Source organism: Coprinopsis cinerea (genome assembly GCF_000182895.1).
Source record: "Coprinopsis cinerea okayama7#130 chromosome 10 map unlocalized cont3.10, whole genome shotgun sequence".
Taxonomy (NCBI): Eukaryota; Fungi; Basidiomycota; class Agaricomycetes; order Agaricales; family Psathyrellaceae; genus Coprinopsis; species Coprinopsis cinerea.
This window is the reverse complement of record NW_003307535.1, coordinates 1627215-1655211: the sequence shown is the minus strand read 5'-3', so window position 1 is coordinate 1655211 and position 27997 is coordinate 1627215. Positions and strand designations below refer to the sequence as shown.

Genomic DNA, 27997 nt, shown 5'->3' with positions numbered 1-27997 from the left:
AAGATGCCGTTCACACCAGACGAATGGATAGAACAACTCCGCCAATGCCAGCACCTCTCCGAAAATGACATGACCATCCTCTGCGACAGAGTCAAAAGCATCCTCCTCGAGGAATCCAACATCCAGCCTGTCTCCAGTCCAGTCACCATATGCGGGGACATCCACGGCCAGTTTTGGGATCTCATTGAGTTGTTGAGGAAGGGTGGAGAGGTTCCGGAGACGAGTTATATCTTTATGGCACGTAGGTTTTTGGTTTGCGTTGAGTTGGTGAGGGGTGTGTTGACTCGATTCGGCTGTGCTTCTTGGGCTGCGGTGGTGGTTTCGACGTGCGTGTGGATTGGCTGGGTGGGTTGGGATTGCAGGGCGATTTTGTGGATAGAGGGCACTACAGTTTAGAAACTGTCTCCCTGCTATTCGTTCTCAAAGCCAGGTTGGTGCGCACTCCCCTCCCTTCCCAGACTCAACCACCTAAATTGGGATGGATGCATAAACCCGAACAGATACCCAGATCGCGTTACCCTACTACGAGGAAACCACGAGAGTCGGCAGATTACGCAGGTTTATGGGTTCTATGGTGTGTCTACTCTTCCTCGTTCGCTTGGGCTCGGGTCTGAGCGTACGAACTAGATGAATGTCAGCAAAAGTATGGCAGTGGGACGGTGTGGAAGGCGTGTTGTAGCGTTTTTGATTTTCTGAGTATCGCAGCGGTGCGCGGACTCTTTTCTTCCTCGTCTATGGCCTTCGCCTGACCTCAGATTCCAATGCCCATCTCATCCAACCACCAATGCCCACACCACTGCGCGACCCACAGATCATAGACGGCTCAACATTCTGCGTCCACGGGGGTCTCTCGCCCGACATCCGCACCCTCGACCAAATCAGAGTCCTGTCCCGCTCGCAAGAGATCCCGCATGAAGGCGCATTCTGCGGTACGTCCCGCCTTGATTGGTGATAGGGAGTGTATGGCGACTGATATACCCTCTCCGATTGCTCTGTCGTTCCTGTCTCTTTTATCCTCGATCTGCCGCCCATCCTCAATCCACCTCGCGTCCACATCCCACTTCACATTATCTTTCAACGTCGCCTATCCCCACTCCAACCTCCTTTACCTCAACCCCCTCCAACCAAACGTGAACCCGACATGTACAGACCTGATGTGGTCAGACCCGGACGATATCGAGTCGTGGGCTGTCAGTCCACGCGGGGCGGGGTGGTTATTCGGGGGGAGTATTGCGCAGGAGGTGCGTCCTATCCCTACTCCTACCCCTATTTCTTCTTCCTCTCTCGCCCTGTGCCTCCTATATTCCTTCGCCTGCCTTTTCCTGCCTTCTTCCTCCCTTTCTTCCTTCCACCGCCTCTCTTCCCAAAGTCCCTCTCCTTTCCTTCCCTCCTTCAATCCCACCACCCCCTCCCTTGAAACGCTAACCACGGACGCCACACTAACCCAACCTTACCTTCAACACAGTTCAACCACATAAACAACCTCTCCATCATCGCCCGCGCACACCAACTCGTCCAAGAAGGCTACAAATACATGTTTGACGAGCAACTTGTTACTGTGTGGTCTGCGCCTAATTATTGCTATCGGTGAGGGTTCTCAAGTTGTCTTGTCTTTTTTTGACCTCGTGTTCTACTACCATTGTCGAGATCATTGCATTCTGTCACCATGGTGGCATTCTACCACTATCATTCGCATTCTGTCACCGCATCGCATTCCACTGCCATCCCATCCTACCACCATCGTCATCGCATTCTGCCCCAAGACGGATTACTGACCACGATTTTCCCTATTTTCAGATGCGGCAATATGGCAGCGATAATGACAGTACACGAGGACGGGGGGAGGTCGTTCAAGGTGTACGATGCGGCGGAGGAGAACGAGAGGGATAAAGGTGGTAGGAGGATCGTGAGTGTCGTTTTCTTTCTTTTTTGTTATTTTCTTTGTTTGTTCTTTTTTCTGTTTGTTCTTTTTTCTGTTTTTGGGTGTGTAGTCGTTTGCGAGGGGGTTGGAGTTTTCAAAAGGGATTGGATTTGAGGGAATTTGGATTTGGATTTCTTGGTGGACGTTTTGAGTTTTTGGGTGTTTGAGTTTTGGATTTCTTGGTGGACGTTTGAGATTTGTTTTGGGCGTTTTAGCTTGAATTTTCCTTGCTGCATCTGAGAACGAGGGGCTGACCACTTCGCGCCTTTCTTCTTAACAGACGAATATGCCGTACTTTGTATAATATAATTATAATACCCGGTTATGACTTTACGACGATCGTGACTCGGACTGCGTTTTGACGACGCGACTACGTTCAGTTTTCGGCTACGGGTTGCCTCTTTCTTGGGAGACTCAGAGGCTAGGTATGTAGGCGAATTGCTGAACCAGACGCTGACCATTTGGATTTCGCGTTATAAAAAGATGCAGGCGGTGGGATGGGATTTGAAGGGTAGGACCCTTGCCGTCCTTGTGGCCTCGACTTACCTCGAGCGATTTTTTGACCCATTTTGATGTGTTATGGAATCTCTCTCTCCTCTCCTCCAGCTTTAGCTTCATCTCAGTATGACAAAGGCAAAACCCTCTGGACGTCACAGCATTTGGGCCCTGTGGAATGTACACGAGGGTCTACACCTCGGATTGGAAGCTTCTCTTCTCTCCCTTGCCGGTCGGCGTACCACTTTTCTGTAATCCCATATCCCACTATCGTCTTTAATCCCACTATCGTCTTTAATCCCACTATCGTCTTAATCCCACTATCGCTGGTATGTGGTCTTTCCTTCTCTCCTCTCTCTCAACGAACGACTGCGACTACCAGGAACTACTAACTAGTACGAGGATGGGATTGCAAAACGCGGGTCCCAGTGGCAAATTCATGCATCCATTCATCTTTACACCCAGACTTTCTTGAAACGGGGCGGCGTGCTCTAGATAAGCAGCTTCAAGTTGCACGTTCGTTGTTCGTTAGTACGCGTTGTGTATATACATGCCAGTGCTTATTACGCACGCGGGTAATCCCTACTGCCATACGCAAAGGTAACCGCAGTCAGTTAAGCGCCCACTGGCACGGGAATTGCCGAGGGTTGAGTAACACCCCTATCTCGAGCAGTGTCAGGGTTTGCTGGCATTCTCAGGCTGAACGTGCCCCCACATAGTTATCCTCGGGGACCTCAGCTCTATCCCACTCGCTCGACCGGGAAGGATGTGGCCAGGACAAAACAATGTCGACAATTCGGTGAGCCGATTCATTTTTGGCAGAACTTCGAATGGACGATACCAATGAATATTGAATACTCACGTCCGATGGTGCATTCGTTGTTCAAGGATTCAGATCTCTGTTTCGCGAGATATATCACTACCCCCGACGTAGGCCTCGAGAATCGAAGAAGAAAGATGCATCTCCTCAATGTGAAGGATCATATCCTGGAGTGCGGCACGATGGAGAGTTGGTTTGAAGCTTGTCTCTCGAATCCGGCGGATGAAAGGTGGGGTGAACGAAGTTCGTTGGAGGTTAAGGATCGACTTGGGATGACGCTTCCTTTGGTTGAAGTTCCGGGAGAAGGAGGGGATGGGTTTGACGGGGAATGTGTTAGTCGGGATTCACTCAACTTGGCGTTCTCGAGGGTCAGAGAAGCGGCACGCGAGACGCTCAGTCTCGATTCCGACTTCTTGGGGGAGACAGTTGCAGTCGACATATTCACTCCAACTCGGACGACGGTTAATAACATGCATGGATCCAACTTGAAGCCTAATGGGAGGATCGTTGTCATGCCTGCTGTTGAGCCTCCAGAGTTGGTGCTTCGCCGATGTCCCCCACCAGTGGCAAATTCAGGCCATGTAGTTCCTGAAATACCGCCCCGTCTAACCGACATGGTGGTCGCCTCGCTCCTCGAACATCACCCCAATGTTACAGATCAATGGACTGTAGGACTTTGCTTGCATGACACGATTGCCCAGTCACGGTCATGTTTTCCACAGAACTGCCGCCGGATGCTGGGTAGTGCCGCTTTCGTCTTGTACAACGATCCCCGCCGCACTCGCCTATACGGTATCACCATCGAAAAGACCGTAGCGCGTTTTTGGCATTTCGATCGTGGGCTGGTACTCATCAGCCCTGTATTCGATTGCCGAAAGGTGGGTGCCAGGTGTCTCGCCGTCGTGTTTCTCGAATCTGACAACTCGACTCTCTCAAAGAAACCGGAGCATTTCATTAGATTCTCGCTGTACTTGATGTACGCGAGTCCTGTGCAGCTTGGCTACGACCCCACCGTGAAGATGGTCAACGACGGGAAGGAAGGGATCCGGATGCCTGATTTCATCTACCGCATCGGGGAGGGACTGTATCGCACCATCGGACAGCCCTTGTCCGAGGAAGACGCGTTCTTCACCATTTCGCCAGGGCTACGCATCTGGCGTGTTCGAGCATGTGATGAAGAGGGTGTCGTGCAAGAGGGGGCGGACGAAAGGATGTTGAGGGACCTATGGGTGCCCGAAGGTACCCTCCACGAGAAGGATATCCAGGCCCAGATCCTCCAAGCTCTACCCACGGACCAGGCTGAGGAGATGGGGAAGCTACTCCTCGGTATATTGGACGAGGTTACCCTCCAAGGCGAAACGCAAACAACGCTCGCCAAGCCGCCAGATGCAACCCAGTTTCGACTGTTCCTACCCAACACTGACCCCATTTGGGAGTACCCACTGACTTCACTAGGGCTACAGTTCAGGAGAACACAACTGGACTCGTTCACTAGGTATATGAACCGGATCGCACCTCCAAAGCCCCGCCTGTACCATAGGCAGACTCACCGTCGGGTCCTACTTGAGTGTTGTCTCCCGTTTTACGAGGTTCCGAGTCCCAGGGTCGCTTGGCAAGTCAGCAAAGAGTTTGTCAGAGGTGTGTCCAAGTTCCAAGGTTCTCTAAGTCCAGTGGTCCACGGCAGCTGACAACACGGGCGAACCTACTAGGCTTGGACTTGTTCCGGCGTGCAGGATTCATACACCGTAATATCAGCGGCGCCAGCTGTGTGCTTTCATTCGACCGGGGCGCGCAAAGGTACCAAGCAAAATTGGGCCATTTGGAGTATTGTGCGAGGTATCAGACGGCCGAACTTCACGATCATATATCCGTGAGTATTTACTCTTTATCTCCTGCTTGCTAAATATAATCCTAACCGTCTAGGAACCGGGGGCCTTCTCAGCCATCGAGGTCTTGAAACGGGACTGGCGAGGAAAGGGCATAGATTACGACAGACTTCCTCCGTTCCATCCGCACTACTATCACGACCTCGAGTCGTTCTTCTGGCTCCTAACCTGGTACATCACGACCTATCTTCCCATCGGCGACGGAGACAACATGGACGACATCGTCTCTAAAATCTACCTGCTGGAATGGAAGGAACGGGTTTCAGATGAGCTGTTCCCAGTGGAATACCACCTCCGACCAGCTCACTTCAGAGTGGACCTCGGCCTAAATCCAGTTGTCATGGGCCGTCGTTTGGTTCGTGACGTCGGATGGCCGATCGACACAGTCGAATGCCTCCAGAAAATCTCGGCTCTTGTGGGGCAGTTCGAAGACGCGTATGCAGCACTGCAACAGAACCCGCCGGGGAGTGGACAAGTCCGGTGGCCTGAGGCGAGTTTCGATGATTTGCTGTATGGGGAGTTCAAGAAGGCTCTGGACGTCGTTGCGGATTGCCTTGCAACTGGGGGTTGTGTTTCAATGTGGGAGTTGATGAAGGAGGGGATGGCGATGTGGAATCATGATGAAGGCGAGGATCAGTTGGAAGGAAACGATCACTAGGGGGTGCAACGGAGGCAGGGTCTGGCCAGTGCAGAAGGGGGACAGTAGTTGCCTTATCCAAAAGCGACCGACGGTCTCCGCTGTATTCATTTTCTTTCTATCAGCTTCTTCCGTGGACTGTATGTTTATTCCTCGCCCACAGCTGCATTTCCTTCCTCATTATCTGAGTCCCCTCTGTGTCCGCTAGTGTAAACATGCATCAGGGCGGAGTCATATATATATTCCGCCGAGAAAATTCATAATTTTAAGCGCCCACCTATTTGTAGGGCGCTAAGTGTACAATAGAAATGAAAGGTGACCACTGATTGCCTGCTACTTGGCCATCGTTGGCAGTATCTAGGATGTAACACGTTCCTCCCGATGGCATCTCAGGGGGTCTTCGTTTCGGAAATTTAAAGCAGCAGGCTTGGGACCAGCACTGGATCTACAGTGAAGGCTAAGCCAGCGTAAAGTTATCGAACGAATGGAAGTCATGTCTGCATACGTGCGTGTCCGTCTGTTTTCGTGGTCACGTAGGGCAAGTTATGGCGTCAAACCCCTAATCGGTAGTAAGGATCTCTCAGCCTGGCATCCACCGTTCCGGAGGTACGTGAAGTCGCCAGAATTCCAAGGTCAGCCGTTCATGATCATCCTCAATTGTGTTTTCCTAGGTACTCCACGAGCAGTATACAGCTTGAAGAACGACTCTCACTCATCAATGTCGAACGACGTGAGTCTGGATATCACTTAGGTCCATTACTAGCCTTACGTATTAACGTTTCGACTGTTACCTAACGGCAGGAAAGCGCCTGGGCGCTAAAGCTATCGTCGATTTCCTGGCGATCGATAGCAAGGAACACATAGGGGAATGGATATGTTGTGGACTCACACCATCCAAATACGTCTCAGACGTCCATTAGTGACATAATCAACGACCTACATATGAGTATCCATCCACGGTAGACATTGGTATCTACGAAGGCCACCAATCCGCTTCCTCGACTGTGCTGGATCTTCTGTTTACGCCAACCGCCACAGTTCACCCATCGAGATCTAAAGATCAATTGCTAAGTTGTGAGTCGAAAGGGGAAGTCAGACTAATAGTGCGCCAGGACCTTAAGCTTGGATGTTTTCTTCTGTAGCTAGTAGCAGTGTGGCACACCTATCGATTTCGCCGTTAAGATTGCCAAGAGATCATATAAGCCCAAATCAATTCGGGTTGAATTTGTTTTTCGACACCCACACAGACCCACGATTCTCCTGCACGTACCCTCGCCTTCCACTCGTTATCCTCGCTCTCTCTCTTGAACTATATCTACAAGAATGGAGACAGAACAGTTAAAAGCATCAGAACAGGTGAGCTATTATCCCATCCCCCTCCCATCCATCGATTCTCCCAATGGCCTCGGAATTGAAACCGAATTTAACTACTGAATCACCTCCAAAGGACCAAAACTACTTCGACAGTCGCACTGCTGCGCAAAAGGACGCAGAGGAACAGCGCAAAACCCATCTTTTCAATGTGAAAGATCACCTTTTACAGTGTGACTTTTCCACCTGGTTCGAAACCTGCCTTTCGAATCCTGACGATATGAAGTGGAGCGAGAAATCTGCTTTGGATGTCAAGAGGAGACTTCTTACATTGTCGCCGCCCGTCCTCACAGACGAAGGCTGGGTGCCATTGAAGAAGGCCTTGGGTGAAACCGACAAGAAGGAGGACACCGTTTACGCATCTATGACGGGTATCATTTCGAAAATCAAGCATGCGGCGGCTCAGGAACTTAAGCTTGATTCCGATTTTGAGGGACAAATAACAGTCTATTCCTCCACTCCCACTCGACCAACTACTAACGACGTCCATGGACCCAACTTGAAGCCTGACGGTCGCTTTGTACTCGCACCACCGCCGCCTCAGCCTCCAACTCATGTTCTCTACCGCCGATCATCGCGGCTAGCGAAAAAGATGGAGGAGGAGGCGCGTAGTCAGAGGAATGCCACTGCAAGCAGCAACGTTTCCGACATATCCATGTCTACGTCTGATTCGGTTGCGCTCTTTGAATACAAGCTCAAGGAGGCAGATCAGCGACAGGTGGGTCGTTGGTTCCTCAGATTACCAGGCCCAAAGGCTTATTGAGTCATCGCAACAGAACTACCGGCAAATGCTGGGAGGTGCAGCTTTCGTGCTGTACAACGACCCACGTCGCACTCGGGTCTATGGGGTCACCATTGAAGAAACTACCACGCGGCTGTGGCACTTTGATCGCGGAGCGGTCCTCTTCAGCCCTACGTTTGACTGTCAAGAGGTAGACTTTACGGTTTATTCATCTTTTCCAAGCTGACATCTATCCAAGAAACCTGAATACCTCATCAGGATCTGCTTGTATCTGTCATACGCGAGCCCGATACAGCTTGGCTACGACCCCACCGTGAAGAAGGTCGAGAGCAAAAATGGGAAAGGGCATTCACCAGACTTCATCTACCAAGTCAACAACAAGTACTATCGAACCATCGGACAGCCACTGTCTGAAACAAGTGCATTCTGGACAATCTCGAGAGGAATAAGGACTTGGGTCGTCCAGGAGTGCGATGAGAATGGCGCGATCAAGCCAAATATAGCCGAGGCCGTTCTAAGGGACCTATGGCTGTATGAAGATGAGCCTGACGAAAAGGCTATTCAGACTGAGATTCTCAGTCACTTATCCAGACGCAACATTCCAGTCAAGGCGATGGAACAGCTGTTCGTCCATATATTGGAGGATGTCACCCTTTCAGGGAAAGAGCAAAGAACACTGGCCAAACCGGTGGATGCATTCCAATTTCCATTCAACCCTGATTCAGGTATCCCGAGAAAGGCCCCACCGACAGAATCTCGAAAGCGGTCAGGGGGGGTGGAGCAGGATGTATTCTCTGATTATGAAGAGGTCATCCAACCACCGACTCCTCTCCAGCATCATCCACGCACCCATCGTCGCACACTGTTCAAGGAGAGGTGTACGCCATTTTACGGAGTTCCGAATCGCCGGGTTGCATTCGAGGTCTGCAAAGGCCTCGTTCGTGGTGCGCGATGAGCTCTCACTCACCCTTGCTTACAAGACTGACAGCACAGCCAGGGCTGGATCTTTTGCGACAAGCAGGATTTTTACATCGGAATATCAGCGGCTCCAGCTGCGTGTTCTACTACGACAAGGATGCCCAAGCCTATCAGGCTAAACTGATCGAGTTGGAGTATTGCAAAAGATATCAAGATACACGTTTCCATGATCCCAAATCGGTATGTTTCGTATGTTCTTCCACGACTTGCAGCTTTCTGACCATTGGTCAAATGCAGGTTCCACGGGAATTTGCCGCTGTTGAAGTCATGGATTCCCAGTGGAACCTCGCGAAGACCGGTCTGGATGTCCTCCAGTTGGATGAATTACTCCCCCCTTTCCACCGACATTATTACCACGATCTGGAGTCGCTCTTCTGGCTATTAACCTGGTACACAACCACGCATTTGCCTATCGACAGGGATGAAAATCAGGAAATCGTGGCTAATCTTGACCTTGTCAGTTGGAAGACAAAGGTCTTTGATGTTTTGTTCCCGCGGGAATCCCATTTAGAGCGCCGCCGAAACCTATGGGAAAGACCAAACCAGGTTTACCGTGACTTGAAGGCTGCCGTCGGATGGCCAATAGACACGGTCACTATCCTCCTCAGCCTCAGCAAGATACCTTCTTACTTTGATTCGGAATACACGGCACTTTATCGGAATCCTCCACAGGATAAAGCAGTGCGGTGGCCCGATGCAAGGTTCAACGATTCACTATACAAGAAATTTATCAACACTCTGGACGATGTCGCTGCTCGTCTTGGAACAGTTGGTTCTGTTTCAATGTGGGGTTTACTGAATGAGGGGAGGATGAAGAACAAGAGGCCCGGGAAAGAAAAGGACGAGACTGACAGAATCCATAAGAAGCGGGGATGAACAGTGGAGGTTAGCGACAGTCGGAGTCGGAAACGGTGAAGTAATAGGCGCCCGTTCGTGTCCCAAAGTCCGCCTGATTAATTATGCATCGTGGCGGCGATATATTGTTACTGGCTGTCTTTACTTGGAAATGTGACTAATGCCCACTGTAGTCCCCAAAGTCCGTCTGGGCTGACGGCAAGACGCGCATTATTACTGTATTAGCAGAATATCATACTGCCATTTGAAATTGGAACCTTGAGCGATTACCCTCAGATTTTAATAATTTATCAGCATCCTAGACGATGTTGCTACCAAGGTGGGAACTTTCATTCTGTCTCAATGTGGGATTTTAAGGAGAAGAGGATGAAGTGCAAGAGGCCCGGGGAAGGGGTGGCCTTAGGCGAGTTTCGATGATTTACTGTATGGGGAGTTCAAGAAGGCTCTGGACGTCGTTGCGGATTGCCTTGCAACTGTGGATTGTGTTTCAATGTGGGAGTTGATGAAGGAGGGGATGGCGATGTGGAATCATGATGAAGGTGAAGATCCGTCAGTGGAAGGAAATGATCACTAGGGGCGTCGCGCAATGGAGGCAGGGTTCGCTCAATGCTGTCTCTACCATTCCGCAAAGCTCCGGCGAAAGCTGGTGATAGTCGCTGCGCCCCAGCCGCGGATACTATGTCCTTGTCGCGAGATGGCTGAGGATAAGATCGAACGGTGCGGTTTTGGGTTCGACGCTCGATCTGTGACTTCCTGGGGAACTTTAAATACGAACCCTTGGTGGCAAGAGCCTCTCCGTCGATAAGATTAGATCTGGACAAACTATTCCGCTGCCTTCACCTTAACATCACCTCTCAACACCACCACTTCGTTTATCCGCTTGCAGAGACATTAAGTGACGTCCAGAAAATCCCATGTATTCCCCCTACATCAAAACCCCTACCTGAAAGTGTAAACCAAGCCGCCGTGGCCCGCTATTCTTTGAACTTTGTCAAGCCTTGAACTTACATAATTGAACGCGACCGTCATGCGTCACGAACACCTGGCCTTCATGCATCATGATTTCTGCGCCTACACTTTAATCAGTCATCACCTCGCCTACAGTCACCTGGGAAAGATTCTTGATCTCTACCCTACTCTAAAAGATGAAGGAAGGACAATTAAACACTGAATCGCCGGTGAGCTCGGGCTAGCGATCTCCATGCCATTCGGTCCTGATTCGTTCCCGGGCATGCAAAGGCTTCACCAACCAGGTCGGAAAAGCGCTCGTTGGGAACACCTCACCCTGTAACCGACAGTTATTCCAAAGTCATCGAACCTCCGACCCCCCTCCGGCACCATTCACGTACCCATCGTCGCACATTGTTCACGGAAAGGTGCACGCCTTTCTACGGAGTCCCTAATCCCAAGGTTGCATTTGAGGTCTTCAAAGACCTCGTTATGGGTACGCTACGGGCTCTACCTCGGCGTGCCCTTCAGAGCTGACGGTAGAGCCAGGTCTGAACCTTCTGCGAAAAGCAGGATTTTTGCATCGGAATGTCAGCGGCTCCGCCTGCATGTTGTTTTACAACAAGGAGGCGCAAAAGTATCAGGTTAAACTGGCAGATTTGGAATACTGCAAGCGATATCAAGCGACAGGTTTCCATGATCCTAAATCTGTATGTGCTCAACATTCTATGGATGATCTACTACTGTTTGACCATTGTCCTAATCTAGGTCTCCCGTGAATTTGCCGCTGTTGAAGTGTCGAGTAAGCGGTGGGTGTTCACCAGTAATCCGACCCAGGGATATCCCAGGTTGCGCACAAACATGCTTCCCCCTTTCCATCGGCATTACTATCACGATCTGGAGTCGCTCTTCTGGCTGCTAATCTGGTATACGATCACCTATTTGCCCATCGATAACCCGGAAGCAAAGCAGGACATTGTGGCTACAATCAACACTGCCTCGTGGAAGACAAATATTTTTGACGTTTTGTTCCCTCGGGAACATCAATCACAACATGGCAGCAGAGCACACTTCTGGGACAATCAAACTCGCGTTTACGATAATTTGGCGGTCGAGGTCCAATGGCCAGAAGAAACTGTAGATGTCCTCGAGAGACTCAGCAAAATAATTTCCGACTTTCATTCAGCATATACAACACTTCATCGCAATCCCCCCAAGGATAACGCAGCACGATGGCCCGACGCAAAGTTCAGCGATTCACTATACGAGAAGTTTACCAGCATCCTAGACGATGTTGCTACACACGTGGGCACTCTCGATTCCGTCTCAATGTGGGATTTAATGAATAACAGGAGGATGATGAACAAGAGGCCTGGGGAAGGGGAGGACGATAGGGCCGTGACCAAGAGACGATTTGACGAGTAGTACTAGTGGTCGGCTTAACAGTGACGAGAAGTTGCATGTACCTTCAATTTGTTTCACAAAGTCCGCCCATTTGCGTATTGCGGCAGCGATGTCTGTATTAATATTGTCCTCGTTCTTATTTGTCTGTACGGCACTTGTAAACTGAACTCATGGTCGTCATGAGTCCCTGTAGGCCAACGGCAAAGCACGCCTTACAACCAAATGCTGGCCCCTCTGAATCATTATGTAAAACGCGAACTGCGTCATAAACACCTGGCCTTCACGTTTGTTTTCTACGCCTACACATCGAATCACCGGTCATTACCTCCCCTATAGTCACCTGGAGGATAACTCGCCTACCTGTTGCCCTCCATCTTCCTCTAAAAGATGAACGAAGAACACTTAAACACTGTATACCCTCCAGCACTGACTCGCTCCTGGGCATACAAGGTTGTACCAACACGCTCGGAAAAGTGCTCTTCTGGAATACGTCAACATATATTACGCGACTATTCAGAAGTCATTGAACGTCCGACACCTCTCCAGCACCATCGATGTGCCCGTCGTTGCATGTTGTCGAAGGAGAAGTACACATCCTTTTACAGTGTTCCGAACCACAGGGTTGCATTTGAGGTCTGCAAAGACCTCGTTAATGGTACGCCACGATGTCTGGCTCGGTGTCACCTTCATGTCTGACAACAGAGCCAGGTCTGGACTTGTTGCGGAAAGGAGGGCTCTTGCATCGAAATATCAGCGGCTCCGCCTGTATGTTCTTTTACAACGAGAAGGCGCGAAAGTATCAGGCCAAACTGGCTGATTTGGAATACTGCAAGCGATATCAGGCCACAGGCTTCCATGATCCCAAATCTGTAGGTGCTCAACGGCCTCTGCGTAGTCTATGGTATGACCATTATCCTAATACAGGTCTCCCGTGAATTTGCCGCCGTTGAAGTTTTGAGTAAGAATTGGACGATTAGCCCGCGGGATATTCCCAAGTTGCGGGCAAATGGGGGGCTTCCCCCTTTCCATCGGCATTACTACCACGATCTGGAGTCGCTCTTCTGGCTACTAATCTGGTATGCAATCACCTACTTGCCCATCCACGACCCGGAAACAGCGCAGGACATTGTGGCCAAAATCAATGTCGGCTCGTGGAAGACAATGATTTTTGACGCTTTATTCCCGAGGGAGCGTCAGTCACAGCATGGCAACAGGCAACTTTTCTGGGCCGGCTCAGGGAGCATTTACATTGATTTGATGGATGAGGCCCAATGGCCAGAAGAAACGGTATACGTACTCCTCAGATTCGACGAAATAATTTCCGAGTTTCATTCAGCATACACATCACTTCATCGCAGTCCCCCCAAGGATAACGCAGCGCGATGGCCCGACGCACAGTTCAGTGATTCACTATACGAGAAGTTTATCAGCATCCTAGACGATGTTGCTACCCACTTGGGATCTCGATATTCGGTCTCGATGTGGGATCTGATAAAGTAACGAGAAGCTACGTGTACCTTTGCTTTCACAGAGTCCGCCCATTTGTGTATTGCGGCAGCGATATCTGCATTAAAATTGTCCTCGATATAATTTGCCCGTACAGTACTTGTGATTTGTACTCATGTCCAGTGCACTCTCCCTACATCCGACCTCTCCCAGATATGTCAAGCAAGTCGCCGTTACCTCTTGAACTTTGTCTAGCTCTGTGAATCATTATGTAATACGCGAACTAGGCCATGATCACCCGGTGGCCTTCGTGATGTTGCTTCCTACACCTTCACCAGTCATTACTTCGTCTAAAGTCACCTGGAGGCTAGGAGCTAAAGCGTCTACCTCTCGCTGTTACCTCACTCTAAAAGATGAAGGAAGCACAATTAAACACTGAATCGCCGGTGAGCTCAGGCTTGATCTCCCTGTAAGCCCTCCGGCACTGATTCATTCCTCGGCATGCAAGGCTCTACCAACACGGTCGGGAAAACGCTCTTCTGGGATACTTCAACATACATTACACGACTATTCAGAAGTCATCGAACGTCCGACACCTCTCCAGCACCATCCACGCACCCATCGTCGCACGCTGTTCAAGGACAGGTGTACGCCATTTTACGGAGTTCCAAATCACCGTGTTGCATTTGAGGTTTGCAAAGACCTCGTTAATGGTACGCTACGATGTCTGGCTCGGTGTCACCTTTAGATCTGACAACAGAGCCAGGTCTGGACTTGTTGCGGAAAGCAGGGTTCTTGCATCGGAATATCAGCGGCTCCACCTGCATTTTGAACTACAACAGGGATGCGCAAATCTATCGGGCTAAGTTGGTAGATTTGGAGTATTGCAAGCGGTATCAGGAGACAGGATTCCATGATCCCAAATCCGTTTGTATCCCGATGCTCTGTGTGACCCGCCACCGTTGAACGTTGACCATTGGTCTAATCCAGGTGTCGCGCGAATTTGCCGCTGTTGAAGTCATGGATGGCGAGTGGAACCTCGCGAAGAGTGGCCTGGAAATCCTCCGGTTAAGAAAAACACTCCCTCCCTTCCATCGACATTACTACCACGATCTAGAGTCGCTCTTCAAACTACTAACCTGGTACACAACCACATATTTGCCTATCGACAGGGACAAAAATCAGGAAATCGTGGCTAATCTCGACCTTGTCGGTTGGAAGACAAAGGTCTTTGATGTTTTGTTCCCGCGGGAATCCCATTTAGAGCGCCGCCGAAACCTATGGGAAAGACCAAACAAGGTTTACAGTGACTTGATGTTCGTCGTCGGATGGCCAGAAGAAACGGTCGCTATCCTCCTCAGCCTCAGCGAGATACCTTCTCACTTTGAATCGGAATACACGGCACTTTATCGGAATCCTCCACAGGATAAAGCAGTGCGGTGGCCCGATGCAAGGTTCAACGATTCACTATACAAGAAATTTATCAACACTCTGGACCATGTCGCTACTCATCTTGGAACAGTTGGTTCTGTTTCAATGTGCGGTTTACTGAATGAGGGGAGGATGAAGAACAAGAGGCCCGGGGAAGAAAAGGACGAGACTGACAGGATCCCTAAGAAGCGGGGATGAACAGTGGAGGTTAGCGACAGTCGGAGTCGGAAACGGTGAAGTAATAGGCGCCCGTTCGTGTCCCAAAGTCCGCCTGATTAATTATGCATCGTGGCGGCGATATATTGTTACTGGCTGTCTTTACTTGGAAATGTGACTAATGCCCACTGTAGTCCCCAAAGTCCGTCTGGGCTGACGGCAAGACGCGCATTATTACTGTATTAGCAGAATATACTGCCATTTGAAACTGGAACCTTGAGCGATTACCCTCAGATTGTAATAATGTATCAGCATCCTAGACGATGTTGCTACCAAGGTGGGAACTCTCATTCTGTCCCAATGTGGGATTTTAAGGAGAAGAGGATGAAGTGAAAGAGGCCCGGGGAAGGAGAGGACGGACCTGACAGGATCCCTAAGAAGCGAGGATAAATGAAGGCTGCCAACTCAGTAGCTAGGAGCTACTGAGTCGGAAACGGTGAAGTTATATATATAGGTGCTTAGAAGGAACTGGTTTCCGATGTCCTATTCCCAGTAGAATGCCTCGTCCAATCAGCGCACTGCAGAGCAAACCTCTGCCTAAGTCGAATACATGGTCCGTGGCGTAGTTCGCGACACTGGATGACCGTTAAACATAATCGAACACCAGGAAGATCCCAGTCCTCATCTGGGAGCTCGAAGGCCAAAAGGACACTAGACAAATTGCAGTGCCTGGGGTGTGGGGACCGTGTTTCGATGTGAATGGCCACAAGGGAGGCAAAGGGGAGTTGGAGAGAAGAAGAAACATCTACCAGACGCTCAGGTTCATTGGATCATGACGTCGTATATTGCTTGACAGGGGGAATGTACCATGAACGATTACAAACCAGTTTCGTTGTCAGTAGTTAGACTTGTAGTTCTTTGACGCGTTTTTCGCCGTAGGCCGAGGAGCCTGCTCCTCTCACTCAATTCCTCCTCCGATCCTGGACAAAAAAGTGAGTTACAAAATGGCAGCTACGAGGTTGGATGAGGCTTACTGTTTTTCCGATGTCGTTCGGAGTCCATTAAATCACTTACGGGTAGGTCATCGACAGAGGTGCCAGAATATCTTGCAGTGCGCCGCAAGGCGTCGATGGATTCCCATAACAGGGATTCTAAATCGTCCGTGACAATAGTCCGGAGTTTTCTGAGTCGTTCTGCGTCCTCTGGGTCTTTATCGGATTCGACCGAAGGAAACGTCCAGCCTGGATAGACTTTACCATTCGATCCCCGTATCGAGACTGGGTCAAACCCGACATTTTCCAATCGATCGAAATAGATGGAGCATGGGACGCAGGAAGGTTTCGAAACACCAGTGTAAGGAAGAATGGACAGCCTCTCGGTTTGGATCTGGCGGAGTAGAAACACTTCATAGTGTACGCACATCGTTGGGGAGAGATAGTTAGCCTCGTCCTTTGCCAGTGCATCGGAGAGTTTCTTGACTATGTCATCGTCCGTGAGGAAAATCGAGCCAGGTCGTTCCATCTCGTACTTTCCGCTGTACGTTTGCTTGAGGTACATGACGGTTTCCAGCAGAATTCTCTTAGAACACTCGACCGTTTGCCCGCCGGGCGCGTCCTGGAAATATGTCTTGATGTGCAAGTCGCCGAACAGAACTGCTCTGGAGCGTATAGACATTGCCAAAGCCAAGAGTCGTCGAGCGTCGATGTGGAGGGAACAGAGCTTTTCCAGCCAACGAGTGATGGGAACCAAGTTTCCTCGTGCTATGGATAGAATTTCTCTAGTAAGACTGACCAGTAACCATCTGATCAAAGAAATCACCTACATTCCAAGTACGCCTCGAGTGACTGGTAAGCCATGAAAAGAGAGCTGGGCGGGTCATCTCCTCTATCGACCAGTCCTTTAAACCGTTTATATACTCTTCCCCCACAAACTCTGCGGCATGGGTGGCGCCTTTGTTTGAACCGAGTTGAATCATATGATCCAGCCACTCCAACCAGGCAAGCGTATCTTCAATATGTTGGAAATGTCCCGGCTTCATCTGGGAACTTCGCTGGAACTCCTCCAAGAGCGATACAGCTTGCGGTATGCGCTCCGACCTCTCGTGATAGTAATGGCTAAACCGTTTCCATCCATGGCGGTAGAAGGCGGTCATAAAATCAGCTTCGTTGACCCTGTCTGGTAGTTGCATCGCCGAGTTGGACGCTCCCTGAACCACCTCGTCGGTGAGCCCTTGGAGGTCCTTTACGATGCTCCGTATACGAGTTTCGATCTGCTCGTGCGTCGGTAGTTCTCTCCCAGGCCCAGGGATCAGGGAGATGTATAGGGTGGTGCGGAGGTTGGCCGACCTGGGGAGAGGGGGTTCCACTGAAGCAGTGACAGCAGAAACCTGCTTATGGTCTGTCAGGATAACACGAGAGAGAATATCCACATGTCCCGGTCGGCTGCAGGCAATGAGGGAGGTAGCTCAAAAGCCAGGAGTCGATGGTGATCATGACTTGGTGGGAATCGGGACTGGGTTGTTTCTTTTGTCGCGAGGAGGCCGATAATGAGGTCGAGCGACGGGGCTCTGGCTTCAACCGGCGTCATGGTGGTAGCTGGAAGTGAAAAAGTTGGTGTGCTCATATTGATCCGGGTTCACGTGACGTGGCGGGCGACGCGGGATTTTGGGAACGGCGCTAAATACGGTTGCCGCCCAGTCGCGAATGCCTCCACCAGAACAGGCTCTCTGGGCCACGGGTGTGCCAGCTATTGCTGGCGCGCATCAGCAGTAGATTCGACGGAGTTGTGACGTGATGTCCCACTTGACGTACCCCATTCTATCGTTATGACGTCCACCACTCCTGTCTTTTCTCCACTGCCCCCAGGCTATATCTGAGACCTTACCCAACCCCATCCCTCCCCCTGTATACCTCACCACTGCGTCCAACAGCGCGAAAGGTGAATGGACCTCAACGAATCCATCCTCCACAAAACCAAGAACACGCTCGACGCCATGTCTTCAACCTCTCCCTCTAACCAGCACTCCGGTTCATCTGCAGCATCCGGGTCAGACGCCATGCAGCGCACCTCCGAACTCGCACAGCGTCTCTCAAAGGACGGCGCAGATCTCGCCCAACGACTCTCCAAAGACGGGTCCAACCTCGCACAAAAGGTCGCCTCGAACATCAACGACCCCGTGCACAACCCCATCCGCACGACCCAGCGTACCCTCGAAGCCTCCCGGAACATCTTCGCCCAGCGGACAGACCCCAGCCGAAGTGGCAGCGGACACTCGAGTAAAGCCCAGCGCATCGTCTTCATCAAGGGCGTGTTTGACCTCTTTCTGGCGGCATCGCTGGTGTGGATGCCTGGCTTGCTGTATGACGGACCTATTTCCGGGTTCGTATCGGCCGTGACGACGCTCCCGAAACCGAATTGGGAAATGGATACTGGGAACGCGTATGGGCTTGCTTCGTTGATCCTGGGGGCGGGCATGGCAGGCATCTGCGCGGCTGAAAGCACTAGTGATGATGCGTATAAAGTCATTGGTGAGTTTAGACGTCTCTGAATCCTTCTCTGTCCCTTGTTCTACAGGGCACTTCCCGTGACCATGAGCATCACTGACACAGCCCTCATACAGCAACCCTGAACGGCGTGTTCGCAGCAGCTGGCCTTCTGGGCTGTATCTTCTCTCCCCACAAATTCGGCTCATCGTTCCTCCTCCTTGCTGCACTCCAAGACGTCTTTTGGTTCTTCACCATCGTCAATGCGGGAGGGTACGGCGTATTGGAAACTTTAGGCCTTTCTGCCAAAGCCGTTGTCAACGAGGAAGAGAGGCTGGCGAAGCGAGACGAACGGGCTGCGAGGAAGAAGGGCGAGATTGACGAGAACGAGGGGGCACCGACGGGTAGTGAGAGAGAAGGTGACTTCGAGGGACTGAACAAGGGATTGGAACAGGATTTGAGAGAGGATAAGAGGCGGATGGACCAGGATGAGCACGGTGTTGCGTTCGGGACGGGAGACATTAACAATTTCAACGACTACAAGAAGACGAATATCAATTGAGTTCGTGGAATTTTCAGTTTTGCTTTGATTTACCTGGATACATGGTATTGCGATGTAGCGGTTGGGACCTGTAGCTGTAACTTGTAAAATCCTCTAGGACTCCTCGTACCTATGCTTATCATCTTCTGACACCACTTCCTGGTTGACCCACAGTGGTCCTGCACGTGAAAAGAAATCTATCAATTCTATAACGGTAGGACAGGATGAAGACTGGAATCAAACGAGGCGCTTAGGCTCTTTCTCTTCCTTCTTCTCAGGAACAGCTGGCTCGGGAGCAGCAGCAGCAGGTTCAACGGGGGCCTCGGTCTGCGACTTGGCAATGAGAGCCTCCTCAGCCTTCTCGACCACACTCCTCCTAACCTCCTCCACCGCCTTCTTGAACTCCTCCCTCTGCAAACCAAGCGTCTCCTTGATCTTCAACCCGGTTGCACCCTGTACCTTATCCACAGCACCCACGACGCCGTTGCCAGCCTTCTCCCGAAGTTCCTGGGTCTTCTCCTTGAGCATCTCCCAACCCATCTTGCTGTGCGCCTTGGCGATTTCATGTTTTTGAGCGAGAGTGGGGAAGTAGTGTTCCTCCACGGAGCCGAGGTAGTTGGAGAGGTTGGTTGTGGTTTCGGGGAGGAAGTGGTGGGCGGAGAGGATGAGGAAGAGTGGGGGTAGGGCGAGTCGGGTGAGGATGAACCTGTTGCGGGCGATGATAGAACCGGTGAGGGTTGAAACACCAACGTATAGGAGGCCCGGAGTGAGAGGCTCGTTGGGAGAAATAATGGATTTTACACGGTCTATTGGTGGATTGTTAATTCCGTCATAAATGAAGCAAGTAGGAAGGACGCACTCTCAACAGCCTGTTCGACCTCAATCCATTTGGAAACCCATCCCTGGACATAAGCATGGGTATCGGCGTAGGTAGACTGCAGGTGGCGCCTGTACACCGCGATCTGTAGTGACAGTGGGCTGGGTGATTCGACGAGGACGATTTGAGGGTCCGGAGAGGAGTAGATTGAGAGCTGCAGTTCAGAGTCGTTCAGAAATCCGTTAATAGTAGAATTCCAAGTCAATGTGTCCATAGATAAATCAATAGTCAGTCTAGGGAACAGCGTGTAGAGAATCAGCACACGCACCTTCTCCCGAGGCTGCTCGTGCAGAACGAGGCCTGTAGCAGCAGCGCTAGCAGCCAGTGCCGCTCTCCTGGGCTGAGAGCACACAGTCATCCTTTAAGTCGCGTTCTTTCATACAGAAAGGAAGAAAAAGAGACGCACTATACGAGAGGCTGCTCGATACATGGCCGGTCAGAGTTTTGGAAAACGGGTTCAATGCCAGCCCGGAGTCGGACGGGCGCGCTGTTGATGGTGTTTGGCTGCAGCCTTGGTTACATACAACATTGAACTGATGCAATTGGCGCGCGTTGGAGAAATACTGGGATGAGACCCTTTCAGTCGATATTCTGGATCTTCCGGGTCAGTTCAGGATGGAGTACTCGACGATTCATGAAATAGAACAAACAGAATGAGGAGGGACTCGCTGGTCGGACAGCCTTTCAACTGAAGACCTTTACAACATCTTCGAAAAGGCTGGTGCTTGGCTGAAGCGACGGTTCCAAACAAAGTTGGGTGATGGTAGGCGCGCGTCTACCACGTGCACGTCGTTGGCTACTATGGCGGGCGTTATTGGACAAAAATGTGGGCCATTTCTCAATCTCGCGATGTGCAAAGGTAGGGGTATGAATCCTTCAAATGGTAAGCCGGGGGTGTGAATGAAGCAGCGAGAGATTGCGAGGGTGTGAGCCAAGCGACCACACCCCCTACCATATCTGGATACGCCAAGGTTCGTGCAATAACATCGGGCTGCTGTATCAAGCACCCTCAGTCTCATACAATCGGTGCGAGGGACCACGTCCCGAGCTGTCTTCAACCTAGTGGAACTCAACAGACCTCCTGGAATTCCGACCCACGTACAATCCAGGCCGTAGTTGATGAGCTTGGAGTCCCACAGGGGCACCTTGTCCTCAAGCCAAAGGCTAGGGGATTTGCTTCAGCAAAGGCAACTTACGCCGCCTTAAAACAGGACTTTGGACATGTCACTGTTCCCGTCCAACGGAACCTGCAACGCCAATTGCGGAATCGCCGACGATTCGTTACACTGGAATCCTCGACGTTCTACAAAGCGCCTACTTTTTTTGTGGCGTGCCAGGCGGTAATAGACTACGTTAAAGGTGAGTCCCCACGTCCACGTCGGTCGCCTTCACCTGGACCGTCCCCTGACCTCTGGTACTATGTGGTAGCCTTGAATATACTCAGCCACGACCCCCAAACGAGCGAATGGATGGGAAGAATCTCAGATCTGGAATATTGCAAACGGTACCAGCAGGCGAGCGCCCATGGTCCTCTTTCGGTAAGCGACCAGTACCTGGCCTCAGCTACACAGAGTTCAAATGTCTTAAATTGCGACGCTTCTAGGGTGCACGGGAGTTCATGTCCCTCGATGTTCGCAGATGGGGATTCATGCACATGGTTCGACCGAACAATCTTCGAAAAGAATACCCCGAAGTGACTTTCCATCATCATTATCTGCATGACCTCGAGTCGGTATATTGGTTACTCATCTGGTACATGGTCTCCCATGCGCCTCACAAGGAGGGCGTTCCCCGTGTCATCGACCACGTCTCCTGGGCCAAATTGGTGGACGATTTGTTTGGAACGGGAATTGATAGCCAAGAACCCACCGTGCATTGGAACAACCAGTCTGTCACATGTACTGCTATGATGAACTTCTGGGATGATCAGGACAGTCTAGAAGGCGTCTGCGATATTCTGAACCTGCCGGTTCTTTTCAAGAAGGAGTACGGAACACTTCAAACAGCAGAACAAACGGAATGTGGAGAGACTCGCTGGCCGGACAGGGTTTTTACCGAAGGTCTTTACATCGCATTTGAAAAGGCAGTCAATGAAGCTCTGAAGAGCGTTCCCAGCGATTGCCAGTGGCTCCCCTTATGGGACTCTCTCTCATCCCAGTAGTATACTTAACAATCGTAGATTTCATAGTGTTTGGCAAAACATGATAAGAGTTGTTGGATGCCAGTCCTCCGCACTGGTCCTAACTCTCGATATGGCATCGAACACACTCTTTTCGGCCACAGATCCGGCAGCTCTGCCATGGTAAGTTCGTCAGACCTTTGCCCAAGTTTACCCAAGGTATAGAGAGAAGACCTACATGATGTAGCTGATTTTCACGAAGAAACACTCGACACTCTGTTCCTTGACACTTTCCGGAACTTACTCCCACTCCCCAGTCGTGATCCCTGCGGCTGCAGGGCGCAGTCCGTCGAGCCCGAGTCTCGCGGGTCGGGCGCTGCGCGTTGCTCCTCTCCTCTTTCCTTCGACTGCCCTCCGTTGTGCGATTCGCCTGCCTAAGCCAATAGACGCATCGCCAAAGGTGGATATGTCCTGGAGGTGTGCCACAGTCTGCGCACACAACGGATGCCTCATCCCAGGCACCCCCGGTGTCAGACACCGAATCATCGTCGGTCGAGGACTGGTCGTCGGACCATGTATATGGTGGAATTCTAGCTCAGAGGTATCAGTTCTCAGGTCGCTTGCTACGAAGTTTCGGAGTACATACACGGGTGGTTCTCGCGTCTGCGAATAGGGGGAGCTGAGATGAAACAAGGCCGTGTCAGTTTCATACAGAGTGAAAGGAGAAAGTGCTCACTATGATTCTTGAGGGTAGAAATGAGGATAACGCGATGCTCCATGTAGTCCTTGACCTCGCTCCTCTGGTGTATACTCAGGAGGTATGAACGGTACGCTATGAAAATTCCAATTAGAGGTCGTCACACGCGGGAAAGGTGTGGTTGTTGACATACATTGAGGATTGATTAGCGCCAGCTGAAGAACTATCGGGGCGGGCATGGGTTAGTGAACACCGTCAGCCTTTTCAAAGGTGCACTTACTTGGCGTAGTCTCTGGGGTAAACCTGATTCCTTCCCCACTCAGCTTCGCGCCCGTATCCGTGTTGTGGATAGTCAGGAATGATAGGGACTCTTGCCTCCGGGGCTGACGGACAGAAGGCAGTGTAGCCAGATGTCGGATAGTAGTTCATGGCTCGATTCAGAGGTTCCCTACTTCAGGCGGGAGTGGAATATGGGGAAATGACTTGGAGTAGAGTGCACGATGGAGGGAAAGAAACCCGGTGTTAAGTGTTGACCACCCCTCCACCTCGTTTTCAGGTTATGTAACTAAATCAGGCGCCCACCGCACCGCTCCGACCACAGCAATTCTGGACGATGATTGACACAATTAATTCTATACACTGCAATACTGACAACCTTCTCTATAGAGATTCCCAAGCGCGTTTGCCCTTCTTCTCCACCAGTGTTAGCTTTCGTAGCATAGCTTACTGCTGTTTACGAAAGCTAACAGATTAGAGTCGGTTGAGGGAGCATCGACGGCAGACCATGAGATTGCAGTTACGGCACATCTAATGCGGATCGTCAGCTGGAGCGTCACGATACCGAGTACAATTGGACAGGACGAACCTTGAGATAGACTGGAAGATAGTCACCGCATTCCTCGCACACGCCACCTCCCGACCTGCTCGACCAGCGATGCCAAGTACACCCATGATTCACTCGTAGATTGTCGACGGCACGCTGCACCTGCTGGGCAAAATTGACTGGCTGGGCCTGTCGGGCTTGAGCACCCATGACGTTCTCCGCACGAACTTGGGCGGTTGCAAGCAAGCGTTCCTCCTCCCACTGGGGGCAGCGACAGTTCTTCCACTCGACTCCGCAGGCATAGCAGAACTGTGTGCGGCATCGGCATGTCATGTGGTTACAGCCATGGTGAAGCTCTACCACCGCCGAACACCCGGGACACGTCTGCCAGCCTACCTCCCTCGCTAGAGCCCGGAGCTGTGCGACAGTCTCGTTCTGCGTACAGGTATCTCCTCGGTGGGCTGGCTTGCGGCAGTCGATACAGGTAGCCCCACTGCAAGACCTGCAGGTTGTAGACGCCGGCATATTGAAGTAGTAGAGAGTCGCTCCTCGGAGGGTCAGAGCTGAGCCAAGGAACGCAGAGCATGTTGGGGTGGAACAGTAGACGCGATCCTTCGTAGGTACATCGTACTCTCTCATTTTCTCCTCGAATCGACGAAAGAGGGAGGGGTTATTGAGATAGTAGGAGACGTCGTCCTTCGCCAACGGCGTCTGGCAGCATCGAAGCGGATAGAGGCTCTCATCTCTGAGAAACACTTCGATTACGCTGGCCAAGCAGGCACTGCACCAGTAGTGATCGCCGTTGCAGCTCGATTTGAGCATCGAGCCTATGCGATGCTTATCGTCGCAGCTCACGCAAGCAACCCTGTAGCATAGATAAAACTATTGATCGTCGATGGGGGAGAAGGCTGCTACTGACCTCTTATACCGGTCCACACTGGGGCCCGCGGTCCTTTCCTCGACACTCGAAGTAACAAAGCCATAAAGGCCAGTAACCGCCTGTGCCTCTTTCTTGTCGGTACTGGCTGAGATAATGGGTCTCTTGATCAAGTCTGTCTTCGCCGAGCCCCTCCTACGATGCGATGAGAGCAGGGTCATCATATGAACTGGACACACTCACTGCTCTTTCACTTCCTTGAAACGATTGGGGAAGGCTTTATCTTCACCGACTATCCTCTGAGACTGAGTGGGCGGAGGTAGTCGTCCTTGCCGTTGCAAGACCTCTGCTGCCCGACGATCCGCTGCAGCAGACTCTTCCGCCAGCCTGAAAGCCTCGAGGATATCGGCGTCGGTGCCCATAGCGCGATTTACGCTCCTCGCGAGCGTGGCGTCCTCATGGATTTGTTTCCATGCCTTGATCTCTTCACTCAGAAGGGTGACAGCAATTTCCTGGTCGGATGGAGGTGCGTTGGCCTTGCCTTTGCCTTTGAAACCAGCTGAGATTTCGAGGGCGTCTTCGAGCTGGAGCTGAGCGATGAGGAGCGCAGTCTCAAGATCGATGGCGTCTGTTGCTGCGGTCAGGTCCCAAGATGGTTCAGACGAAGCCATAATGCGAGAATATAAGGATGATATCACGCCGAGTACAAGACAAGTGGGAAATCCTGTCGACGAAAGGAACTGTTGTTACGGGTGCCAGCCTGAGGGACTGGCGGTCGAAACAACACCTGAGTTTAGAATCCGCAGTTGGATCCCTTCTTATGAGCCCTAGGCCGCTGGGAAAGTTCGACTGGAACTTTCCGCACCTGCCTGATAACCTTCAATTCAGCCACAGAGTACATAAGCGCTCGCTCCATTCTGAGGACACGAGTCCACAACGTGTGCTGGTTTCCGGTAGATAACGCAGGCTTCCGCGTTAGGATCTGGTCTATATGCCTCGAGGAGTGCGGTCGGTCCATGATGAAGGAAGCTGCGGATATCGATCATGAGGACGTCCGCTGCGCCGAGGACATCGGGAGAGAAGTAGACTCAATCGTGGGCAGGGTTTTCATAGTGTAGAGACGCTTGATGCCGAGTTGAGCGGTGAGCGCATTAAAAATAATGAAAGCTTTCCAGCTGAGGAAATGATCACTGGTAGAAACGCAAAGGAATCCACCATTAATCACCGAAGAAAGGTTCGAACAGGCGCCGGTGAGGCAAGGACAAGTACGTGGCGTTCCAGCTTTCCAGCATGTCGATCGGGTTCTTGTCGTCGCTGTGACACAGATGTCGCTGCAGAATAGAGTATGTCATTAGACCTGTTCAGGCAGGAAGAGTGGCCTTTCGACTGGCCTATGTTCTGTCCCGCTCCGAAGTGCCAGTGTAAGCGCCCAAGGGACAGAGGATCGACCTGGCACTGATGCACCAGTTCCTTGGTGGTAATTGTTCTTAGTTCGAGCTAATAAGTGGCTTTGAAACCTGACTGGCAGTATGGTTCTGCAGGCGGTCGGACAGGCGTTGGTACACAGTCAGGTCAGGAGATTGTGGCGGTGTCGGTAGGATGATTAGTTCGGCGTGGGAAATGTTACATAAACCTATCGATGGGAACCGGGGGCGAGCTCATCGTCCTGGACAGCGACGACGACCTTTTTCGCAGTCAGGGCCGTAATCTTGCACGGTCAGCTCAAGGCATCGAGGTCGTCCAGGACACTCAGACCGGTTCCTTCTGGCCTAAGTTAAGGGATGCAAGCGTTTCTGTCCCATACGACGAGCCTCCCGCTGCCGCCGCCACCAATATCATCTCCCGATTCCGCTCGAGCCTCCGTGGTCCACTTGCTGTCCAGGGCCGACTCGCTGCCATGCTCAAAGGGCGCCCTGGCCTTCACTCAGCTGGTACAGCCCACAGCACGCTTCCAGCTGGCTCTTGACGCGCTGCTGCCCATCCTCGATTCAACCGCAACGGCCGAGGTCAGTCCCCTTGTTTTCCCCTATCGGACAGCTCAATAAACCCAATTTCTAGCTCGCGAGTCGGATTCTTGTTTCATTCATCTTGTATTCACTCTATGCACCACATCCTATTGCCGTTAACCCGTTCAAATCGGCTCTCTATGTTACTTACCTTAACGAAAGGGAAAAGGCGGTCAGCATTGCCAATGATGGCGGCATCAGTCCAAACGAGCAACTGGTGTGGGTGTTGTGGAAGATCCTCAAAGGTGATGGCAATGATGTGCGTATCACTCTCCTTTTCACTCGCTCCTTTGTCACACTCAATAAAACTATATAGATTGGACCATATTCCCCGAGCACCCTGGCACGGTCACCTCTACCCCCTAAACTTAGAGCAATTAATCTCGTCCTCGATGACGAACTGTGTAACACTATATCTGACATGTTCGTCGCTTTTTCTCGTCCTTCGTTGCTCAGCCTCTCTAACACCTCCCCAGAGACGACTCGGCTTATCATTATTTTCAAGACAGACGCAGGCAATCGGCCTCCTCCGATACTAACGACATCAACAAGGCACCCTCACGCGTTATCTCTCCAGAGTTCTCTCTCGATCAAGATCGTCAGAACGAGCGGCTTATCTATGCTATGAGGCTGCTTCTCGCAGCAAGGGACCGAGTCTTGAATCTATCCGAACAACGAGCGCTGGTCCCACTTCTCCCAGAAGTAACCGCCTCGCGCCTGGTCACGTCACTCGACCTCGCCCCGATCATTGCCCACAACCCAGCGATTGCTCACCCACTGTTCGTCGGCCTCGTTACAATTCCGAATCCTGATCCAATGCCATTTGTGGACGTTCTTCCCTTCCTTCCACCTACCCTCCCCACCTTCGATCTCATGGGAAGGTTACTGCGCGATCAAACTCAAATCAAGGTCGCCGGCTACTCCACAGTCGCCGCGTTAACCCGCACTGAGGTTTTGGGCCTCTTCATCCACGAATGCATTGACTGGATCGAAAAGGCCGAACGGGACCAGGCCAACGGCTTAATCAATGACGATCGATTCGAGAAGGGTTTGCAGCACGTACGTTTAATGTTCCCTTCCACAACGAATAAGCTGACCTCACACTACCTCCCGCAGCTCTGCCGCTTCTTTATGTCCCTGATCAAGCTCCACATCGTCGACCCTCGATCGGATACCGACTGCACTGAAATCTCCAGCTTTTGTTTGCGCTACGCGAGATTCGAAGAAGCCAACATGCTTTACCGATTCATCATGAACAGCAGCAAATTCTGACGTTGGGAAAACAAGCTATGCCTCAGCGTATGTTATGGCTTATGCGCTATTTTATGTTTCCTTCTTTTTCCTCTCTTGTTCGTTTGAATACTCATGTTCTAGGATTGAAAGATATGCCTCATATGTCACCCTTACCTTATTTTTCTCTGTCTTGTGCCTTTTCCCCTTTCCTTTCTAGACTATCCTTCCTTTCCTCATTGACGCTCTTAAAGC

At 51.3% G+C, this 27997-nt stretch overlaps 15 protein-coding genes across 15 annotated transcripts; 11 read left to right on the top strand and 4 right to left on the bottom strand.

Annotated features, from left to right (window-relative positions):
- Nucleotides 1–3: 3 nt before the first annotated feature.
- Nucleotides 4–2072, top strand: CC1G_02102 (protein phosphatase; the record flags this gene model as incomplete). The annotated part of the gene is made up of 9 exons (XM_001834314.2): nucleotides 4–267; nucleotides 363–430; nucleotides 501–574; nucleotides 628–707; nucleotides 812–929; nucleotides 1150–1241; nucleotides 1466–1587; nucleotides 1798–1906; nucleotides 1992–2072. 9 exons carry the CDS (start codon nucleotides 4–6, stop codon nucleotides 2070–2072), a joined length of 1008 nt encoding a protein of 335 aa, XP_001834366.2.
- A 1301-nt stretch (nucleotides 2073–3373) lies between these two features.
- Nucleotides 3374–5780, top strand: CC1G_02101 (other/FunK1 protein kinase; the record flags this gene model as incomplete). Its single annotated transcript, XM_001834313.2, has 3 exons — nucleotides 3374–4874; nucleotides 4946–5106; nucleotides 5160–5780. 3 exons carry the CDS (start codon nucleotides 3374–3376, stop codon nucleotides 5778–5780), a joined length of 2283 nt encoding a protein of 760 aa, XP_001834365.2.
- Nucleotides 5781–6252: 472 nt separating this feature from the next.
- On the top strand, nucleotides 6253–6679 carry CC1G_15331 (hypothetical protein; the record flags this gene model as incomplete). The annotated part of the gene is made up of 3 exons (XM_002910378.1): nucleotides 6253–6365; nucleotides 6431–6489; nucleotides 6561–6679. The coding sequence occupies 3 exons, from the start codon at nucleotides 6253–6255 to the stop codon at nucleotides 6677–6679; spliced, it is 291 nt and encodes a 96-aa protein (XP_002910424.1).
- Nucleotides 6680–7082: 403 nt separating this feature from the next.
- On the top strand, nucleotides 7083–9726 carry CC1G_02100 (other/FunK1 protein kinase; the record flags this gene model as incomplete). Its single annotated transcript, XM_001834312.2, has 6 exons — nucleotides 7083–7115; nucleotides 7207–7848; nucleotides 7907–8062; nucleotides 8111–8816; nucleotides 8870–9030; nucleotides 9088–9726. The coding sequence occupies 6 exons, from the start codon at nucleotides 7083–7085 to the stop codon at nucleotides 9724–9726; spliced, it is 2337 nt and encodes a 778-aa protein (XP_001834364.2).
- Nucleotides 9727–11145: 1419 nt separating this feature from the next.
- On the top strand, nucleotides 11146–12078 carry CC1G_02099 (other/FunK1 protein kinase; the record flags this gene model as incomplete). The annotated part of the gene is made up of 4 exons (XM_001834311.2): nucleotides 11146–11149; nucleotides 11224–11363; nucleotides 11422–11462; nucleotides 11502–12078. The coding sequence occupies 4 exons, from the start codon at nucleotides 11146–11148 to the stop codon at nucleotides 12076–12078; spliced, it is 762 nt and encodes a 253-aa protein (XP_001834363.2).
- A 366-nt stretch (nucleotides 12079–12444) lies between these two features.
- CC1G_02098 (other/FunK1 protein kinase) lies at nucleotides 12445–13557 on the top strand (the record flags this gene model as incomplete). Its single annotated transcript, XM_001834310.2, has 3 exons — nucleotides 12445–12712; nucleotides 12760–12926; nucleotides 12982–13557. The coding sequence occupies 3 exons, from the start codon at nucleotides 12445–12447 to the stop codon at nucleotides 13555–13557; spliced, it is 1011 nt and encodes a 336-aa protein (XP_001834362.2).
- Nucleotides 13558–13916: 359 nt separating this feature from the next.
- CC1G_02097 (other/FunK1 protein kinase) lies at nucleotides 13917–15132 on the top strand (the record flags this gene model as incomplete). The annotated part of the gene is made up of 4 exons (XM_001834309.1): nucleotides 13917–13949; nucleotides 14012–14216; nucleotides 14270–14430; nucleotides 14494–15132. The coding sequence occupies 4 exons, from the start codon at nucleotides 13917–13919 to the stop codon at nucleotides 15130–15132; spliced, it is 1038 nt and encodes a 345-aa protein (XP_001834361.1).
- Nucleotides 15133–15966: 834 nt separating this feature from the next.
- CC1G_02096 (hypothetical protein) lies at nucleotides 15967–17676 on the bottom strand (the record flags this gene model as incomplete). The annotated part of the gene is made up of 5 exons (XM_001834308.2): nucleotides 15967–16070; nucleotides 16125–16850; nucleotides 16913–16974; nucleotides 17022–17476; nucleotides 17503–17676. 5 exons carry the CDS (start codon nucleotides 17674–17676, stop codon nucleotides 15967–15969), a joined length of 1521 nt encoding a protein of 506 aa, XP_001834360.2.
- Nucleotides 17677–18082: 406 nt separating this feature from the next.
- Nucleotides 18083–19264, top strand: CC1G_02095 (hypothetical protein; the record flags this gene model as incomplete). Its single annotated transcript, XM_001834307.2, has 2 exons — nucleotides 18083–18617; nucleotides 18710–19264. The coding sequence occupies 2 exons, from the start codon at nucleotides 18083–18085 to the stop codon at nucleotides 19132–19134; spliced, it is 960 nt and encodes a 319-aa protein (XP_001834359.2). The 3' UTR covers nucleotides 19135–19264.
- Nucleotides 19265–19301: 37 nt separating this feature from the next.
- On the bottom strand, nucleotides 19302–20425 carry CC1G_02094 (hypothetical protein). The gene is made up of 4 exons (XM_001834306.2): nucleotides 20397–20425; nucleotides 20259–20330; nucleotides 19973–20144; nucleotides 19302–19919 (listed from the first exon to the last, which is right to left on the bottom strand). The coding sequence occupies exons 1-4, from the start codon at nucleotides 20418–20420 to the stop codon at nucleotides 19351–19353; spliced, it is 837 nt and encodes a 278-aa protein (XP_001834358.1). The 5' UTR covers nucleotides 20421–20425; the 3' UTR covers nucleotides 19302–19350.
- A 1034-nt stretch (nucleotides 20426–21459) lies between these two features.
- CC1G_02093 (other/FunK1 protein kinase) lies at nucleotides 21460–22151 on the top strand (the record flags this gene model as incomplete). Its single annotated transcript, XM_001834305.1, has 2 exons — nucleotides 21460–21528; nucleotides 21594–22151. 2 exons carry the CDS (start codon nucleotides 21460–21462, stop codon nucleotides 22149–22151), a joined length of 627 nt encoding a protein of 208 aa, XP_001834357.1.
- Nucleotides 22152–22409: 258 nt separating this feature from the next.
- On the bottom strand, nucleotides 22410–23235 carry CC1G_02091 (hypothetical protein; the record flags this gene model as incomplete). Its single annotated transcript, XM_001834303.2, has 4 exons — nucleotides 22410–22788; nucleotides 22846–22941; nucleotides 23000–23029; nucleotides 23087–23235. The coding sequence occupies 4 exons, from the start codon at nucleotides 23233–23235 to the stop codon at nucleotides 22410–22412; spliced, it is 654 nt and encodes a 217-aa protein (XP_001834355.2).
- A 403-nt stretch (nucleotides 23236–23638) lies between these two features.
- CC1G_02090 (IBR domain-containing protein) lies at nucleotides 23639–25303 on the bottom strand (the record flags this gene model as incomplete). The annotated part of the gene is made up of 3 exons (XM_001834302.2): nucleotides 24750–25303; nucleotides 24549–24701; nucleotides 23639–24494 (listed from the first exon to the last, which is right to left on the bottom strand). Exons 1-3 carry the CDS (start codon nucleotides 25175–25177, stop codon nucleotides 23639–23641), a joined length of 1437 nt encoding a protein of 478 aa, XP_001834354.2. The 5' UTR covers nucleotides 25178–25303.
- Nucleotides 25304–25522: 219 nt separating this feature from the next.
- CC1G_15330 (hypothetical protein) lies at nucleotides 25523–26472 on the top strand (the record flags this gene model as incomplete). The annotated part of the gene is made up of 4 exons (XM_002910377.1): nucleotides 25523–25600; nucleotides 25751–25771; nucleotides 26048–26100; nucleotides 26202–26472. 4 exons carry the CDS (start codon nucleotides 25523–25525, stop codon nucleotides 26470–26472), a joined length of 423 nt encoding a protein of 140 aa, XP_002910423.1.
- A 288-nt stretch (nucleotides 26473–26760) lies between these two features.
- CC1G_15329 (hypothetical protein) lies at nucleotides 26761–27866 on the top strand (the record flags this gene model as incomplete). Its single annotated transcript, XM_002910376.1, has 3 exons — nucleotides 26761–26771; nucleotides 26989–27571; nucleotides 27629–27866. The coding sequence occupies 3 exons, from the start codon at nucleotides 26761–26763 to the stop codon at nucleotides 27782–27784; spliced, it is 750 nt and encodes a 249-aa protein (XP_002910422.1). The 3' UTR covers nucleotides 27785–27866.
- Between the last annotated feature and the right edge of the window lie 131 nt (nucleotides 27867–27997).

What these genes read in the sequence shown, in the direction of transcription:
- CC1G_02094 (XM_001834306.2), bottom strand. Translation starts at nt 20,420, where the DNA reads ATGTATCGAGCAGCCTCTCGTATA. An exon ending in ATCGAGCAGCCTCTCGTATA is followed by an intron (nt 20,331 to 20,396) that starts GTGCGTCTCTTT and finishes GTGTGCTCTCAG; the next exon opens with CCCAGGAGAGCGGCACTGGC. An exon ending in ACGAGCAGCCTCGGGAGAAG is followed by an intron (nt 20,145 to 20,258) that starts GTGCGTGTGCTG and finishes TCTGAACTGCAG; the next exon opens with CTCTCAATCTACTCCTCTCC.